The sequence below is a fragment of the Neltuma alba genome, unplaced genomic scaffold, assembly GCF_004799145.2.
Source record: "Neltuma alba isolate B1F8T4 unplaced genomic scaffold, ASM479914v2 tig00012543_pilon, whole genome shotgun sequence".
In the NCBI taxonomy this organism is placed as follows: Eukaryota; Viridiplantae; Streptophyta; class Magnoliopsida; order Fabales; family Fabaceae; genus Neltuma; species Neltuma alba.
Window position 1 is genome coordinate 1 of NW_021637005.1, and position 17,893 is coordinate 17,893.

Genomic DNA, 17,893 nt, shown 5'->3' on the forward strand with positions numbered 1-17,893 from the left:
AAACGGGTTGACAGTGCGAATACGGACCAATCCACTGCTGTGCGGGCTAAAAACAGTGCAGATGATAAGTGTGAGAGGAAACAAATCAATGATTTTCTCTACACAATACAAGAAAAACCAAGACCCTTATATATACAAATATAAACCAGTGACACTAGCTAATTAAACCAAGAAAGCAATTCAAACTAGTTTACAAGTTTTAAAATACAGATATTCCAAGTTGTAGGTAAAATAATGAGAGTGGAACAAAACAACTATGGATAAGTCCAAAGGCAATCTGTGTTGGGTTAAATGATGAGGACGCCATCCACTCTCCGTTAACACAGTCAAAAGCTCCATCTTTAATTTCTCCCACAGCATTCTAATCAAAACCCAAAACGGAACACGACACACAGTGACACCAATACGGTTGGCCCGAAAACCCACACATCGCAGAGAGATGACTCGAAAGGAGTCAGAGAGTGATGCGTTAGGGTGAGGGATCAAAAGCAGCCACTCGTTCCCATCCCTTCCCACCCAGACTCCAGGCACTTTTGCAATGATAAGTTTCCGCATGTGAATTATATTCTTAAAATATTTATAATATCACATACCGTGTTCCCATTTGGCTTTATGTCATAGGTCAGCTTTGGCTGGCATCACGCGCCTTTATGTGGTATAATATATATAATAAATGCAAGCATCTAAATATTACTCGTGGGTTTCTTAATATAAGATTTAATTATTAAATTAGTTTTATTTTAAATATAAAACTTTATTTTTTATATTTATTAATTTTTTTAAATTATTCCCTATAAATATTCCTCAACATAATCAAGTAGAAGAGGAAGGGGATGTTAAGAAAGATAATTTAATATTTTAGAAAAAAATGTCATATTTTTTATAATTAACTACTTATCTAACTTCTTTTTCTAATCCAATCAAATTAGTTAAATAATTCAGAGGAGTATTATCATTTTTGAAAAATTTTAAGATTATTACTACCTCTTTATAATTTTATAAATAAAAATTTTATAATTAAACACAGAAATATATTATTTTACGTGAAATATTAAAATAGAAAATATGAAGTCCTGTGAGATCCTTGGATATAATTATTTATTTTCAAAGAAAACGTCACAGATTGCGACGCATTGGCGTTGGCATTTGCATATCTCTTGGACTTGCTTTCGGACGCGCAAAAGAGGAAGAGAGAGACAATGAGCTGCAAGCTTTCCTTCTTTAATGGCGATCTCTTCTGAACCCAATTACTCGCAATAAAACCCCGCTTGCTCACACATATACACTACGCAAACGCAGGACATGGGTCACGATCACCATCTCAACACCAGCGATGGCGTCTCGCACTCTCAGCGAGTCAACAGTCCACGCTTCTCTGGCTCAATGACTCGTCGAGCTCACTCATTCAAGCGCAATAACAACAGCAACAATGGCAGCTCCCCGCACCTCCATCGCCAATAGCGCTAGCAACAGTCTCGGTCCCCACTGTGAGATGGAGCTGCAAATGAACTCGCCCAGATCGGAGATTGCTGCAAGCTTGATTGCAGCTGAAGCGTTGGAGCCTGTTTTGGAAAGGAAACACGCCCATCATCTGACCCAGAGGATTCAAGCAAGGGTCGTGAAGAGCTTTCTGAAGAAACCGATTGAATCCTTAGTCTTTGATTTGGGCTTGAGGGAGAAGAAAAAGATTGGGCACTGGATGTTTATTGTGTTCTGCGGGGTGTGTGCTTATTTCTGGGTGTTTTGAAGATATGCGCCACTGGGTGGCTCGGATCTGCGATAGAAAGAGCTGAGTCGAGACAGGTTAGCAATAAAACTCGTGCCAGTTTCTTTTTTCCTCGAGTATGCATATGTCATCAGTTATGCTAGCTTGTTCCGCTGTTTCGGTTAATTTTTCTGCTTAATGCGAACGAAAATTATTCTAATTCAGTTGCACCAAAAAACTCTGGCAAGCGTCATCCTTTCTGGATATGATGCTTAACGGCGTTTTCTGTAAAGACAAATGCGAAAGTTTCAGTTCTAGGAGGCGGCGCCGGCTTATTTTTTAATCATAGAATATTTCAAAAGATAATGAATTTTATTTTTTTTCATTTGGTTTCTTCTGATCTCTGTGGATTCGTCTCTTCATCTTTTGTTGGTTTTGCTGGTATTGCTTCCTCTGCTCCTCGTTCTCTATCCGCGATGACAGAGGGCAGAGGGGAGACGATTTGTTGTCTGTTACAGTAGCTTGGACTGTTGCCATGTCAGTGAATATCAGCTAATTTACAGATAGATGCAAAGTCATGGACTTCTTATTCAGTTTTTGGCTTGGGAGTGATCATGATCATATTTTGTCAATAGAGGTGGAATTCTATTAACGTGTTGCTTGTAAATTTTTGTGTTGGTTTTGAGTAAACGAGGCCTTGAAACGAGACTTTATATGGAGAACTCATGAATTGTTATCGAGAATTTTATTTCTTTTTCACTTTGATCTGGTGCTTTTTACTGGTAATAGATATATTGCACCTACATTTGTAAACAGCTCAATATTTGTTAGGTGATGGAGTAAATCAAGAAATAGATGTAGGTCATGGTTTGACTGATGATTATATTACATGCAGTTTGCGTCACTTTTTCATTTGAAGAGCAGAAAGTTGCTTGCATTTTTAATCCATTTATCTTTCTGAATTCGGAAGTCATTTCTGCATTTTATCAGGATCTATCCGGTTCCATCACTAATCCAAATCTGATGGAACAAAGGACCTATGATCATGGATATCGGGAGGAAGGAGTTGATGCTGAACGAACTCTAAAGATGTTAGAAACAGGAGTAACTGGCAGCCAGACTGCTATGGCTAAAGTAAGTCTTGCTCTAAGTCTTACTCTGAGTTGCATGGTGTATTGCTAATATTCACTCAGTCGTTTGGTTCTGAAACAAAACAACTTAAATGAATGAAAAGAAATTTTTTTTCCTTTGAGGTCTACCGAAAGGTTTATTTGCTTTTGGATGCATCAAAATTTTGGTTTTTATTCAGGAAGCTGGCATCTGGTCTATACCCAACTATGAGAATTACAGTCAATGCATTGACCTGCCAAGAAATCATAAAAGTATGAACGTTTCGTGTAATGTATACTTCTTTTACCTACCTACACAGTGTATTTTGTTGTTATGTTTCGTTTTCTTCTCTCTGACTGGCTGCTTCTTCTTATAGAGCTAGATGCGAAGACAAATGGTTGCATTCTCATAAATGCTAATGGTGGCCTGAATCAGATGAGGTTTGGGGTATGGTTACCTTGGTTGCTTATGGTTTATCACAGAAAATTATCTAGCTGGCATAATTAATGCTTCAAAACTTCTGGAATGCAGATATGTGATATGGTGGCTGTTGCTAAGATTTTGAAGGCAACACTAGTCCTTCCTTCCCTTGATCATACTTCCTACTGGGCTGATGAGAGGTTGGTTTATTTGTTCCCACTGCTCATTAGAAAATAAAGGCCAATTGCTTATGCATAATACCCTTGCTTCTTGCTTTCTTGCAAGCTACTGTATTCAGATTTAAATGGACTCTTACCACCTATCTTAGTTGATTGGAAATTACGAGTGTTAGACTACTTGTCCAAATCAAGATATTTCACAGAACTTTTCGATTGGTGCAAGAAACTTAGGGATAATAGCTTTGTCTCATGGCAGCTTATGCTGCCTTTTTTTAAGCATATCATCACTTGTAGTCCTATTATTGACATCTTCAATTAGACAACTTTCACTGCTTTTCTCCTAATGGAAAGATGGCATTTTTGTGAGAGATCTTCAATAATGCCGTTTTTCCAATCTCACTATCTACAACCTATTTCCAGATTGATAATCGTCTTGCAAAATGTCAGAGGTACTAATATGCTCAACATATATTTTAGTGGTTCCTAAGCTACTTTATTTCAATTTATTTGCAGTGGCTTCAAGGATTTGTTTGACTGGAGATATTTTATTGAGATGCTGAAGGATGATATTCACATAGTTGAGACGTTACCAGCAGACTTTGCTGGAATTGAGCCTTTTGTAAAAACTCCAATATCTTGGTCTAAGGTCAAGATAAATTATCCATCTCCATTTACTTTTTTTGAGTCTGGCAAGATATGTTTGATTACATTAATATATTATCTTAATGTTGAAGTCAGCCAAGAGTCTGGTCATTTATCCATTATAAGTTTGCAGTAAAAGAGATCACAATATGATAGAGTTATGTGTCTCACATACTCATATTTATTTTAATATAATCAATGTTATTAAAATTTGTTTTTATTGCTTCCCTTTTCTATAATGTTAATACAGTCGATGAATTTGATTGCTCATCCACAGGTACCATATTACAGAAGTGAAGTTCTTCCCCTCCTGAAGCAGCACAAAGTGGTCTATTTTACTCATACTGATTCCAGGCTTGCTAACAATGGTATTTCAAAGTCCATACAAAAATTGAGATGCCGAGCCAATTACAAAGCATTAAAATATTCAGCACCAATTGAAGAACATGGCAACAAGTTGGTATCTAGAATGCGACAGGAGGGAAATCATTATCTTGCACTTCATTTGAGGCAAGTAGGGAATCTAATACTCCCACAAATTACGCAATTTTACACATTGGATCTCTTTCTTTCTTCACTTACTCTTCTACCCTTTTTTCTCCCTCAGCTTTCCTTCCCTGTCCTCTTGCAATTTCCATATATGTGGATGAGCCTGAGACTGAGTGCATCTATATTCTGGGAATTGCGTTTTACCATCAATTAATACAAAAATCTGAATGTTTTCGTTTCACGGATAGTGATATTTCCCTTGAATCTACGTGATTTACAATAAAATCAAAAGGCGTCATTGTCAAAAAAGTGTTTCTCCTGTTCGTTTTCTTAAAATTTTTCATCCCGCCCACATTTTAAGGCTTCAACCTATTAGCATTATTATCCTGATAAAATATATATATATATTGAGTAGAGATTATTTAATTCTTGGAAAAGCTAGATTTTGACTTCTGATCATATGGAGTGGCGATGGTCCGTGCTCATGGCTTGAATTGTTGGCCTACTTGAATAATAAATTACTTTTGACAAGGTAAAATGATGTTGAACTGCTCCCATAATCCTGCTTTTGGCCGGTCAATGAAGTCACCAATTCAAGTGCACGTAAAAGTCTCTATATTTCTGTACTTTTTGACTAAAAGCCCTATTGTGAGGGCCTGGCATGGTGTGGATGGAAGCGCTTGTGGTTTTGAATTTCTGTTTGAGATCAATGTGAGTTGCTAATACATAGGATCGTCTTTCTTTCTTTCTCCTCCCCCGGGGGGGGGGGGGTTTGGTGTTTGGAGGGGTTCCAGTGTTTTTCCGGAGTTTACCTAACTCCTTTCATGGTAGGATACTAGTTTCCTGCATTTTGCGTTCTGATTTTCTCATTACTGCATCCTGAGTTTGAATCTTTAAGAGCAAAAGGGTGTTCTCCAGTATTTTCTAGAATTCTGTTTTGAATTTTTAGAATAAAGTCCTAGACAGGTTGTATCTCAAGCGATGCAGTCTTTTCTCTCCTGTAAATATATGCAACAAGCTTAGTGCATTTAGTTTATAGGGGAACTAGAGGGGGTTCGGAATTTAGCATGAGTGTCTTTTTTTGTTTAGCTTGACTATACATGTTACACATTGATTGAATCTCAGGCCTCCCTTGATATCTTGGCTTCTCAAAGTATTCTCGCTTTTCATTGCATACACAGAACGATAGTTTGACAGATTAGATTTAAATCATGTTCCATTAAAATAATTCATTGACAGAATTAAGAGTGTCAATTGATACGTAGGTTTCATGAAACAATTATTTGTGTTCCTGCCAAGAATCTGAAGGATCACGTTACCCTTTTCCTGTTCTAGATATGAGAAGGATATGCTTGCATTTACGGGCTGCAGCCACAATTTGACTGCGGAAGAAGATGAAGAACTGAAACAGATGCGATATGAAGTCAGTCACTGGAAGGAGAAGGAGATTAATGGGACCGAGAGGCGAATTCTTGGAGGATGTCCATTAACACCAAGGGAAACTTCACTGTTGCTTAAAGCACTGGGTTTTCCATCCAGCACTAGGATTTATCTTGTGGCCGGTGAAGCATACGGAAGAGGAAGTATGAAATATCTTGAGGATGATTTCCCCAATATTTTCTCACATTCCTCTCTGTCTACTGAGCAAGAGTTGGAACCTTTCAAGAATCACCAAAACATGTTGGCTGGCATAGACTATGTTGTTGCCCTTCAGAGTGATGTGTTTCTCTATACTTACGATGGAAATATGGCGAAGGCGGTTCAAGGTCATAGGCGCTTTGAGAACTTCAAGAAGACCATCAATCCTGACAAGTAATAGATTGTGACTCCATTGCCTATTTAACTTTTAGCACAACTGACTGGCATTCTGTGGGAAATTGACACTATTATTGGCACTATAGCTGATATTTTATTGCCTATTGCAGGATGAATTTGGTTAAACTTGTTGATCAGCTTGATGAAGGGAAAATTTCTTGGAAGAAGTTCAGCTCTAAGGTGAAAAAGCTTCATGAAGACCGAACTGGGGCTCCATATCCTAGAGAGTCTGGAGAATTTCCAAAGTTGGAGGAAAGTTTTTATGCAAATCCTCAGCCAGATTGTATTTGTGAAACAAGATAGGTGTGGAAAGACTAGAACAGCGATCTTGGTTATTCGAAACGAACCAGACAAGACAATCGCGTTGATAACCTGATGGAACATGAATGTTCAAAAGCTGGGAGTTATCTGATAAGTTGCCATGGACCGTCCCATCTGTTGGAGATGAGATTAATACAAGGGACCAAGGGAGTTGATACTAGTGGTCTGGCTGGCCAAGTATACCACTGTTCTTAACACACCACACACACTGAATCAAACTTTTTTTTTTTTTTTTACCCCTAACCACGCTTGAATCGGGGCTTTATTTTTCCTTTTAGCTTATTTTTTCTGATTATAATTTAAATCATAGCAATTGATGTTAAGAGGCATATGTTATAGTATAAAATATAAATAAGAAAATATTGTGATTTATTTAGCTTCTGAAGACAAGCTGGTTACCTTCTGATGCCTTATCCATTATTTAGCTTCATCTTGTGATGGCGTTGGGACTCTGTGGTAAAAAATTTAACACCCTTTGAGTAAGGTCTTGAATTTGAACTCTGAATTGGGGGGGGGGGGGGAATCATATCAAGAGACTTTCTCTCAATTGAAAGTTGACCAAACTTGATTACGAATTAGTCAGCAATATTAAATAATTGATGTCACAAAAAGAAATTTCAACATTTCTGTTGTGACTACGAAATGAAGCTTGCAATTTAAGGATCTATCCGGAACTTCATCTCTCGAATAATGTCCTGCATCGTGGTTCGTGGGTGAGGAACAATTCTGAGCCAAGGTGATCTTTTCAAAATATAATATTGGTGGCAAAAGAAAGATTTCTAATATTTCAATGCATGGAATATTCTACACGTTTAAATTAGAAGCATTCTGCTTCTTCCACAACATGTTTTGCAAAAACATTGTAAAAAAACAAGAAAGAATGAAACAAAGCATATGATGCAAATGAGAGCTAACAAAAGTGAACGCTCATGTGAATTTGCTCAAACGATTGAGAAGTGAACTCTTGCCTCACTAATGAATTTGACTTCCTAGTTTCTATGAAGCCATCTGAGGACTAGCTTCCCCCCCCCCCCCCCAAAAGTATAACTTACAGTATCCTCAAGCTACTTTGGCTAGTTCTTCAAGCTTTACAAAAGACTAGCTGAGTAGCAATGACCGAGAGAAAATACTTGTTATTCACGCTTCTGCAATAATTTTCAGGGTTAGCCCTCATTGGCATTTCAAAGATGTCAATTTACTTGATAGGAATGAAGGCAAAAAAAAAAAAAAAAACTTTTCAAATATGTGATGTGGGTAACATTTGAACAATCACCACTGAACAAATAGAAACCTTTCATTGATCAAGTATTTTACATGGGCAAGATAAACGCAAAAAACAGATCTGCACCCAACATTTCGAAGTTTAACCTCCCTAAAATGGAGAAGGGATGCAAAAACAGCATTATAATTGTATAATAGATTCAACAAGGTCCTGGAGAGGGGCGAGCTCTGCTTTATCAATCAGACGGAATTCCTGCAGAGTCAGATTGACATGAGAACCAAAAGAGAAATAAACAGTGCATGTTTGAACATTATGGTCTTTCACTTACCCATGTAAACAAAACAAAATGCTTGAAGCATGTATTCAGATGAGCTTCTTCCTTCAAACTCACTATCTTTTGGAAATGTGAGTGATATATGTGAGCATATACACGGAACAATCTCTTAAAAATTGTCTTAACAACATCTCCAAAATTGCTCGGAAAGGGAGCCCCTGGACCAACGCAGCAGCGCAGGTGTCATTAATAATTATAATAACCGGCAAAAAAATCAGTCAAGTTGCTTCGGCTTCTTTGATGAAAACGTACCTAGTTTTTGAGGAAAAATTGTTTCATCATCTAGTTGAGATTCAATCCAATCCATCAGATACTCAACATACTTTGGAGCAGATACCTCTATAGGTTTCTTAATTGTGACGCCATCAGCCCATCTATACTCATATCTGTAGAATTTAACTGATATTAAGTACTTGCCCCCTGGATGATGTTAACGTTGATCATTATGAACTAATGATTCAACTTGTCCATTTAAGTCAAGAAAAGTCTAGAAGACAACCAAACAAAGGCTACAAAACAAAGAAAAAAATGATACAGGACAGGTGAAACAGGGCGGTCTAAACTAAAGGAGATTGGTTCTCCCATTCTTGCATTTGAAAGAGTTCTTCCTTTTGTCAAATCCCTACGCTTAGGTTAATTAGGAAAATCTCTGTTAACTTGTAATTCGGAGAGTACTATTTAATATTCACTACCAACAGTCTCCAACATAGCTCAGCACCCATCCTGCTTCATATTTGGAAGAATGAAATTTCTCACAGAACCCATTCCTCCATCACTCAGAAAAGGTAAAGGGTAGTTTTTAATTTATACGCATATCCAGCAAATATTTAGGTGCAGTATTTTAGACGCCATGTACTCTCAAGCACTATGAAATGATACTACTAATTGACAAAACAACCAGAACTTTAATATGGCAAGCTCTTTTTGATATGAGCCCTCGTCAAAATGGTTGAAGCCACTGGTTTAAAAAAAAAAAAAAAAAACTAGTTTAGGCAGGTTTCATTGATTTTTGTGGTGCATGTACTAAAACCATGTATTAGTATTACCTATTATAAAAGGCTACATATACCTAGAGTAATTGTTGTTAATAGCTTGCCAACATGCCAAAAATAGTAGACAGAAGATAAGGAGATGCAAGTAGAATAGGCACTTAGTTGATGCAAGAAAAATAAGGAGAGTTTGGCTGACGGATCAAATACTTTGGTCCTGCAGTCATTGTTGGACAGTTGTTTGGTGTGCAGAATTCCGTAAGAGTGCCATAAAGGATATTCACTTGATTAAAGAAATCCACAGCTGCACAAAGAAGGGACACTAAAGTTAACATTTTACAAGCAATTTATGAATAATTTAAATTTTAAACCTTCCAGCGTGATTTGCCTGAAACTCAATGAACTAGAGGTTCTTACTGTTTACAGCTAACCATTCATTAATATCTTCACCAGGCGGCAGCTTTACAGCTTCTCTCAAGTTTCCACTACCCAATGTGGCATCAATATGCTTTTGTAGTTGAGCACCCTGCACTTTAAGAAATAAAATGCATGAGACAAAACGACAAACAAATTGAATATGCATAACCCCAAGACAGTAGCAGAAAAGAATCCAGCAACCATAGAAAAGAATGAAAATCAAGGAAAACTGACCTTGCTTCCAGATGGAGCACTCTTTTTCGGACGAAAAGTTTTTGAATTTCTGCAGAGATCAAAGCAGTAGTAGTCACTAACAGTGAAAACAAATATGTGGACCAAGATTGTGACATAAACCCGTAAGACAGACATTACTGATATGTTTTAAGCTAATTACAGTAAGACCCCTGCACGTCAATCATGTGTCACTCCCACATTCAGCACACATATGAAACGCCTGTTATGTTAGCATTCTATCGACGTGCATAGACAATAGCCAAACATTGGCGTCTTTTACCTGCTGTAAACTTCAGGTGGTTTGACAGAATCCTCCTTGTACTTATCATGTTGACAACTTAACATGGACAAACAATGAAAAAAGAAGTACTTGCAGAAGCAGAAAAAATTATCAAAAATAGCATACACAGAATGATCAGCAATGAAAAACTTGCAGAATTTTTGTCATCACAGCACTTCCCACCAACAGTTATATGTAACAAAAAGGTAAAACTAAAATCATGTTTAAAAGATAGGAGAGAGAATTGGCTTATTCGACGCCAATCAGCTTGGAACAAGTTAGATCAAAATACCCAAATACGATAACAATATTATAAGCACTTTTTAAAGTATATTCTGATTTTATTTTTTTTTAACTTCGGCATGATTTAAGTGATAAATCATTTTAACATGTTAAAATAAAGACAATAAGCATGATGTCCAGAAATCATTACATCGTTTTGTAGTTGAATCAATACAACAGTAATGCGTTCAATATACAATTAACACAATTGAAGGGCAAGGTACATCACAATTTCATAGAATATAAAAATTAAACAAAAAATACTTTACATTCCATTTATCCAAAGAAAAGTTACATGACAAATTAATGATGCTTCTGTTGTAAGCTCTTTATAGTGGAACTTTTTTTAAACTCGGCTTTTGGACAAATAGGTGGAAGTCATAATTTCATGGGTTGGGCTTGAACGGATTGATGGGCCTTGCACGCCCCTTCTAAAACTAACCTAAAAAAAGAATCATCTGAAAGAAAGCGAAAAATATCGTCTCTCAATATCAGTAAACATCCCATTAGAAATCGAATTGTCAAATTTCAAAATTGGTTTTCTGCTCCAATGAATTTCGAATAGCCGGCTCTCAGGGAGACAGATTCACATTGCTCTTTCACAAAAAGAATCATCAAACTGAAGCGATAAATTTGACAGCCAAATATCAAACCATTCTATTTGAGAGAATGGAAAATAATTGAATGCAGCGGAACAAAAAGAGAACACAACGTGAAACAAAACGATTATGAATGCAAAAGGATCGACAACAGTTACGCAATCAGAATGCAGATAATCTTCGAGAAAATTGACTGTTATAATTGAAGGCTGACCTGCTTCCAAGACCGAAGAGACTCATGGCGCCCAAATCCTAAGTCTCTGTCTCTCTGGAAGACGGAAAGGCTCAAAACAAAAGCCAAAATTCGGAGGAAAGAAATGAGTGCTCTATATATATATATATATATATATAGACGTAAGACAGAGACATAGAACAGAAGGGCATCTTTGCTTGACCTCCCAATATTGCCAGACTGTCATCTCCCTCCGTCACTCTCTCTCTTCTCTTCTCTCTCTGCCCTGTGAGGGAGAGCTCGCGAGAGAAAGGCAAGGCCTTCGTAATTTGCCAACCTGCATGTTGCTTACCTGGATGATTCTCCGTATTTGCACCATTCTGTTTCTGCTTCCTCTTTATTTATTCCTTTTTTTTTTTAATGTTCAAATCATAATCGAACTCTTTGACCAAAATAAAATAAAACTAAATTTAGTATTAATAGTAATAAGTTCATACAAAGATATAATTTCTCAAAAAAATTTAAAAAAATAAATTTTTTAATAATATATCAGACCATAGATATTATGTAAATCCAAAATCATCGATAACTAGCTATTTATTATTTATTGACTACTGAAGTAACACTGTACATTATTATGTGGCCAAAAAAAACAGTTGTATGGGAGTGGACACATCTTTTGAAAAAACGGTTTCTTTCTTTGTACCTGAAAAAATAGAATGTTTCAAATTATTCTTTAAAACTAAGTTTGGAAACATGGTGAAAACATAGTATTTTCGTACCTTTTTAAGATAAAATAATTATGCTGGTCCAAAGAAGAGATAAAGCTGATATACTCCTCCGGTCATTAATATAAAACCCATTTAACTAATTTGATTAGATTAAGGAAGTTAGGTAAGTTAGTTAATTATAAGAAATGTAACACATTTTTTCTAAAACACCATAATCATCTTTCTTAATATCCCTCTCCCTCTTCTACTTGATTATGATTGAGGGAATATTCATAGGGGTAATTTAGAGAAAATTGATAAATATGAGAAATGGGTCTTATATTTAGGACCAAAACCAACTCAATAATTAGATCCTATATTAAGGACTGGAGGAGTATATTTTTTCGTGCATGAGACAAATTTTTTAAATTTGGTAGTCTTTCCTTTAGTGGGAAAATCCACATTCCATAATTGTCTGGCTTGTCTATAAGCCATATTGAATGCAGACAAAAAGCCAATGTGTTACTATCGTAAGAAAGAGATGCTTTCATTTTTTTTTTCCCTGTAACTTGCGTATTTATTATATTTTTTGTTAGAGAATCTGAACTCATAATCTCATAATTAGGAAAAGTCTTTAAAAATTTTTTTTTTTGGTCAGAAGTCTTTAAAATTATTTTATGTTATTTGGGCTGCAAAATTCTGATAAGTCTTACTTAAGCCAGAGTAATACTATCTCTCGTCCTTAATATAAGGCCTTGTTTGATTTTTATTTTAGTCCTAAATATAAGACTTCAGTCCACTTTATCTATGATATTTATACATTTTTTCTAAAATAGTCCTTCTAACAATAATAGTTCTAACAAATACACTTGATTAGTAAGGGTATTTTAAGAAAGATAACACATAGTTATTACAAATAACCAACTTAACTTCTTTCTTTAATATGCTCAAATTAGTCAATTAACTCTTATAAATAGAACCGCATAGTAATAACTTTTATTTTAAATTATCCCCTATTTTGTATTGAACTGTAAGGAAAATATTTTGAGGAAATGAATATGATATTGGGTAGCTTCTTCTGGGACAACAATGGAAAGCCAAGGTAAATTTATTTTTTAAAAAATAAATATGAGAAACGAAACTTTTTTTTTTTTGTGAGTTACAGAGTATGGTGCCCAGGAATAATCATGAGATATGTGCATGATTCTTTGCCGCTCAAATCGGTGACACCCGGATGCCAAGTGCCAAACGTCCAGAATTTCGGATCAGAATAATTAATATTAATAAAATTATTGGGTCGTAATAAAGTTAAAGTCATGTGTATATATTTGAATTAAGAAGGAAAAAAAACGAAGATGAATGACTTTTTTGTTATTTAAATCACAATCTTGTTCCACATTTTTGTTTTAAAAAAACCAAGTAATTGGATCGGAATATTTCTTTGCAAAGATTTGCAATATGTTCTCCAAATCTAGAATGAGCAGACAAGATTCTGATACGGGCATAGTATAGCTAACGTTGTGTTCTGTTTGCTTCATTGAACGCTCATCATTGGATGTCTGTCTCCATCTTAATGCTTACTCCTATTATTTTTTTTTCTATAAAGTAGAGAGAAAAAATATTTTTAATCCTATTTATAAGGTATTAAAAGAAATTTATTGTATAAATGTATACTTTTACCCTTTATTTATTATTGTATTTATTTTGTTTATATGAGGTATAATACATATCAAATAGGGATAAAATTAAAAAATTATTGAATTTTAAATTAGAGTTAATAAAATTTAAGATTTTATTTAGTCTGTGTGAAACAGGTTAAAAGTGACTTATAAATAGGGCCAAAGAAATATGCTACATTTTTTTTTATATTCCTTATTTCAATTTTTCAATCACATATTGTGATATGTTTTATTTTTAAAATAATTATTATTAAACTATAAATCCACACTAGAAAACAAAGGACTCATGCCCACATATAAATGTCATTGAAAAATTTAATATAACAAATGTAAAAAAGTTATCTAAATATTTTTTATATGCATATATGTGTATATACAGATACACATGCAGTTTTTGGTTAGAAGGAGGGTATGCAGTTTTTTTTTTTTAATTTTAAAAGTGTTTTTAAGGTATTAATTTATTGTCGTCTTCTTCTCTGAATGACCTTGATTTCATGTTTTTAATTACCTATTTGGGTGCCCTCGCCTATCATTTTTGCTGACAATTGTAAGGATCTTAAATAATGAAAATTATTTTTTAAATTACCAATAAAAGGTTGCACAGTTAGTAAGGGATCAATTCATAACTTATAATGTCGTGAGTTCGAATCTTATTACTAATGATATAAAGACTTTATTAATAGACGATCTCTAAGTAAAATATTAGGGAAAATCACTAACAGGTCCCACAGAAGGCAATTTATTACTCTGAGGTCCCACGAAATGTCAAAATCACTGACAGGTCCCAAGGGACCTCAGAGTAATATTTTTGTTTTGTAAAATGACATTACTGCCCCTCATATTCCAGATTCACATTTGCTCTGTCATTACGATTTACAACCTCAGCATCGACTATTAACAACCTAATGAGAGGGCGTTAACAACCCTAGCAGTATCCGTTAACAACTTACTTTATAGAATTATATAACCTCTACATAAGAGTAAATTATAACCAAATAATATAATACAACAACTTTAACACTAAAATGGGAAGCTTTTTGATATCATTAAAAATTTTAACTAGATCCAATAGGATTATAGTAATATTTTAATGCGAATATCCATTTATAACCTCAACAGTGACTATTAACAACTGAATGAGAAGGCATTAACAACTTAAGCAGTATCAGTTAACAACTTACTTTATAGAATATATAACCTCTGCATAAGAGTAAATTATAACCAAATAGTATAATACAACAACTTTAATACTAAAATTGGAAGCTTTTTGATATCATTAAGAATTTTAATTACACCCAATAGGATTATAGCAACATTTTAATGCGAAGATCCATTTACAACCTCAATGGTGAGCATTAATAACCCAAAGAGAGCTGTTGACAATCTAGGCAGTATCTATTAACAATTGACTTTATAGGATAATATAACATCTAACAACTATATAAGATTAACTTTAAGACTATTTAGTTATAGTTTAGTTAGTTATAGTTAGAAGTTATATTATCCGATAAAGTTAGTTGTTAACAAATACTACTAAAGTTGTTAACAATTCTCCTTAGGTTATAAATACTTACTGTTGAGGTTGTAAATGGATTTTCGCATTAAAATGTTGCTATAATCTTATTGGGTTTGGTTAAAATTCTTAATGATATCAAAAAGCTTCCCATTTTAGTGTTAAAGTTGTTGTATTATACTATTTGGTTATAATTTACTCTTACGCGGAGGTTATATAATTCTATAAAGTAAGTTGTTAACGGATACTGCTTAGGTTGTTAATGCCTTCTCATTCGGTTGTTAATAGTCGCTATTGAGGTTGTAAATGGATCTTCGCATTAAAATATTACTATAATCCTATTGGATTTAGTTAAAATTCTTAATGATATCAAAAAGCTTCCCATTTTAGTGTTAAAGTTGTTTTATTATACTATTTGGTTATAATTTACTCTTATGCAGAGGTTATATAATTCTATAAAGTAAGTTGTTAACGGCTACTGCTTAGGTTGTTAATGCCTTCTCATTCGGTTGTTAATAATCGCTGTTGAGATTGTAAATGGATATTCGCATTAAAATATTACTATAATCCTATTGGATCTAGTTAAAATTCTTAATGATATCAAAAAGCTTCCTATTTTAGTGTTAAAGTTGTTGTATTATATTATTTGGTTATAATTTACTCTTATGTAGAGGTTATATAATTCTATAAAGTAAGTTGTTAACGGATACTGCTAGGGTTGTTAACGCCCTCTCATTAGGTTGTTAATAGTCGCTGCTGAGGTTGTAAATCGTAATGACAGAACAAATGTGAATCTGGAATATGAGGGGCAGTAATGTCATTTTACAAAACAAAAATATTACTCTGAGGTCCCTTGGGACCTGTCAGTGATTTTGACATTTCGTGGGACCTCAGAGTAATAAATTGCCTTCTGTGGGACTTGTTAGTAATTTTCTCAAAATATTATTGATAGTTGACCTACAAGTACCTTTGTAAGTGAGATTTTGTTAATAAGTGATTTGTACATCTTTCCTGAGTCTAGTTCAAATGAGTTTCTAAGACTCAATTTATCTAAATTTTTTTCCCAACAAATTATTTTTAAATTTTATTTATAGCATTTTGAATTAAAAGTTTTTTAATAGAACAGTATAATAATGATGTCATATTTGTATCAATCAGGTGAGAGGTTTCATGAATGATGTCATGATAGATGATTACTAGGCTTTTTGACCAAAATGCTACTCACAGTAAATAATATTACCGAAATGTGATAGAATAAAAATTCTTTATCAAAATGCTACATTCAAACTCCTGCGACCTATTTAAATAGGCTGCCATCTCTCTTCATTCTTCCCTAAAAGCCTACTCCCACTCCCTGCATTTCCTCTTCCCAGTCCGTGGGGACACATATACACAGCATCATATTAATATTTTTAATACTTATGCACACTATAATTTATGGAAAAACTAAAATTAACTAAAATAATTAATAATTTAAAAATAGGTTAACTATCATCCTCTACTCTGATTATTTTCTCATAAACATTTAATACTCTAAACTAATCTTTGATGCACTCAACACTATAAAATATTTTAGATTAAAGTGCATCCAACATCTTAAAATATTTTTTTAAATATATCAAATATTTTAAAGTGTTTTCTAGTGCACTCAATATTTTGAGGTATTTTTTCAAGTATATTCAGTACCTTGAAGTATTTTGGGATGCATTTAGTACTTTGAAGTACTTTTTTTAGGTGCATCCATCACCTTAAAAAATACATTTTGGTGCTTAATATACATTCATTTAACGGACCTTTTGAAGAGTTAATGATGAAATTAAAACTGTTCATAAAATAATACTTTGAAAGCACAACTGTTTCTGAAGAAAATTAACATTTTAAGAGTAAAATTACAGCACAAAATTACATCACTTAATGTCCTAAACTATTTTTTAATGTATTCAACACCATAAAATATATTTTAATAAAAAATAGATAATTTAATTTAAAAATACATTTTATAATAAGAATTGGTTAACTAGTTTTCAACATATTGAAATACTTTTAAGCAGCACTTAATATTTTAAAATAATTTTTTGTGTATCTAACATCATAAAATAAAATAGCATTAAAAATTAACTTAAGAGTATTGAATGCTTAGGGAATAAATAATTCACAGCAGTGGATGATAGTTAACATATTTTTAAATTATTAATTATTTTATTTAATTTTAATTTTTGCATAAATTATATTGCTTGAAAATATTAATATGATACTATGTTTGCGTCTCCACGGATTGGGAAGGGAAATGCAGGAAGTGGGGTGGGTTTAAAGAAGATTGAAGAGAGAGAGATGGTAACCTATTTAACTCCTGTCACCATTATTGTGGAAAAGGTTAAAAAGCAAAAAACAGCCATAAAGAACTCATTCTTCTTTTCTTCTTTTTTTTCCCAAGAAAACTCTTGCAAAATTCATCTCTTAAAGAGTGAGTTTAAATGTAGCATTAGAATAAATAATTTTTATTATGTAGCATTTGGATAATATTATTTATTGCGCATAGCATTTTGGTCAAAAAAACCTTGATTAATATGTAAAACCATAACACTAACATATTCCTTTCATCTACACCTTGAAAGTTGATTTTCATTTTATTCACAATAACTCAATTCATTTTATTTTTTAAATTAATTTATTTAACTTATAAACTAATATATATAATATAATGTAACATTATATAGGAGTATTTTAAAAAATTATATTATATTATATTATATTTGTTAGAATTAAGCAATTTATTTTGAC

General features: G+C 33.6%; 1 protein-coding gene and 1 pseudogene across 3 annotated transcripts; one reads left to right on the forward strand and one right to left on the reverse strand.

Annotated features, from left to right (window-relative positions):
* The first annotated feature begins 1,162 nt into the window (after nt 1–1,162).
* On the forward strand, nt 1,163–7,079 carry LOC114728532 (O-fucosyltransferase 35-like; annotated as a pseudogene).
* An 851-nt stretch (nt 7,080–7,930) lies between these two features.
* Nucleotides 7,931–11,529, reverse strand: LOC114728533 (MOB kinase activator-like 1A). 3 transcript variants are annotated; one of them, XM_028915445.1, is made up of 8 exons: nt 11,434–11,529; nt 11,253–11,306; nt 9,878–9,926; nt 9,644–9,752; nt 9,437–9,530; nt 8,490–8,623; nt 8,232–8,395; nt 7,931–8,155 (listed from the first exon to the last, which is right to left on the reverse strand). In XM_028915445.1, exons 2-8 carry the CDS (start codon nt 11,276–11,278, stop codon nt 8,084–8,086), a joined length of 648 nt encoding a protein of 215 aa, XP_028771278.1. In that variant the 5' UTR covers nt 11,279–11,306; nt 11,434–11,529; the 3' UTR covers nt 7,931–8,083. The 3 variants fall into 3 exon arrangements, with proteins under 3 accessions (XP_028771278.1, XP_028771277.1, XP_028771276.1); XM_028915444.1 differs by having other exon boundaries at nt 11,253–11,529; XM_028915443.1 differs by lacking the exons at nt 11,253–11,306; nt 11,434–11,529 and adding an exon at nt 10,158–10,238.
* Nucleotides 11,530–17,893: the final 6,364 nt, after the last annotated feature.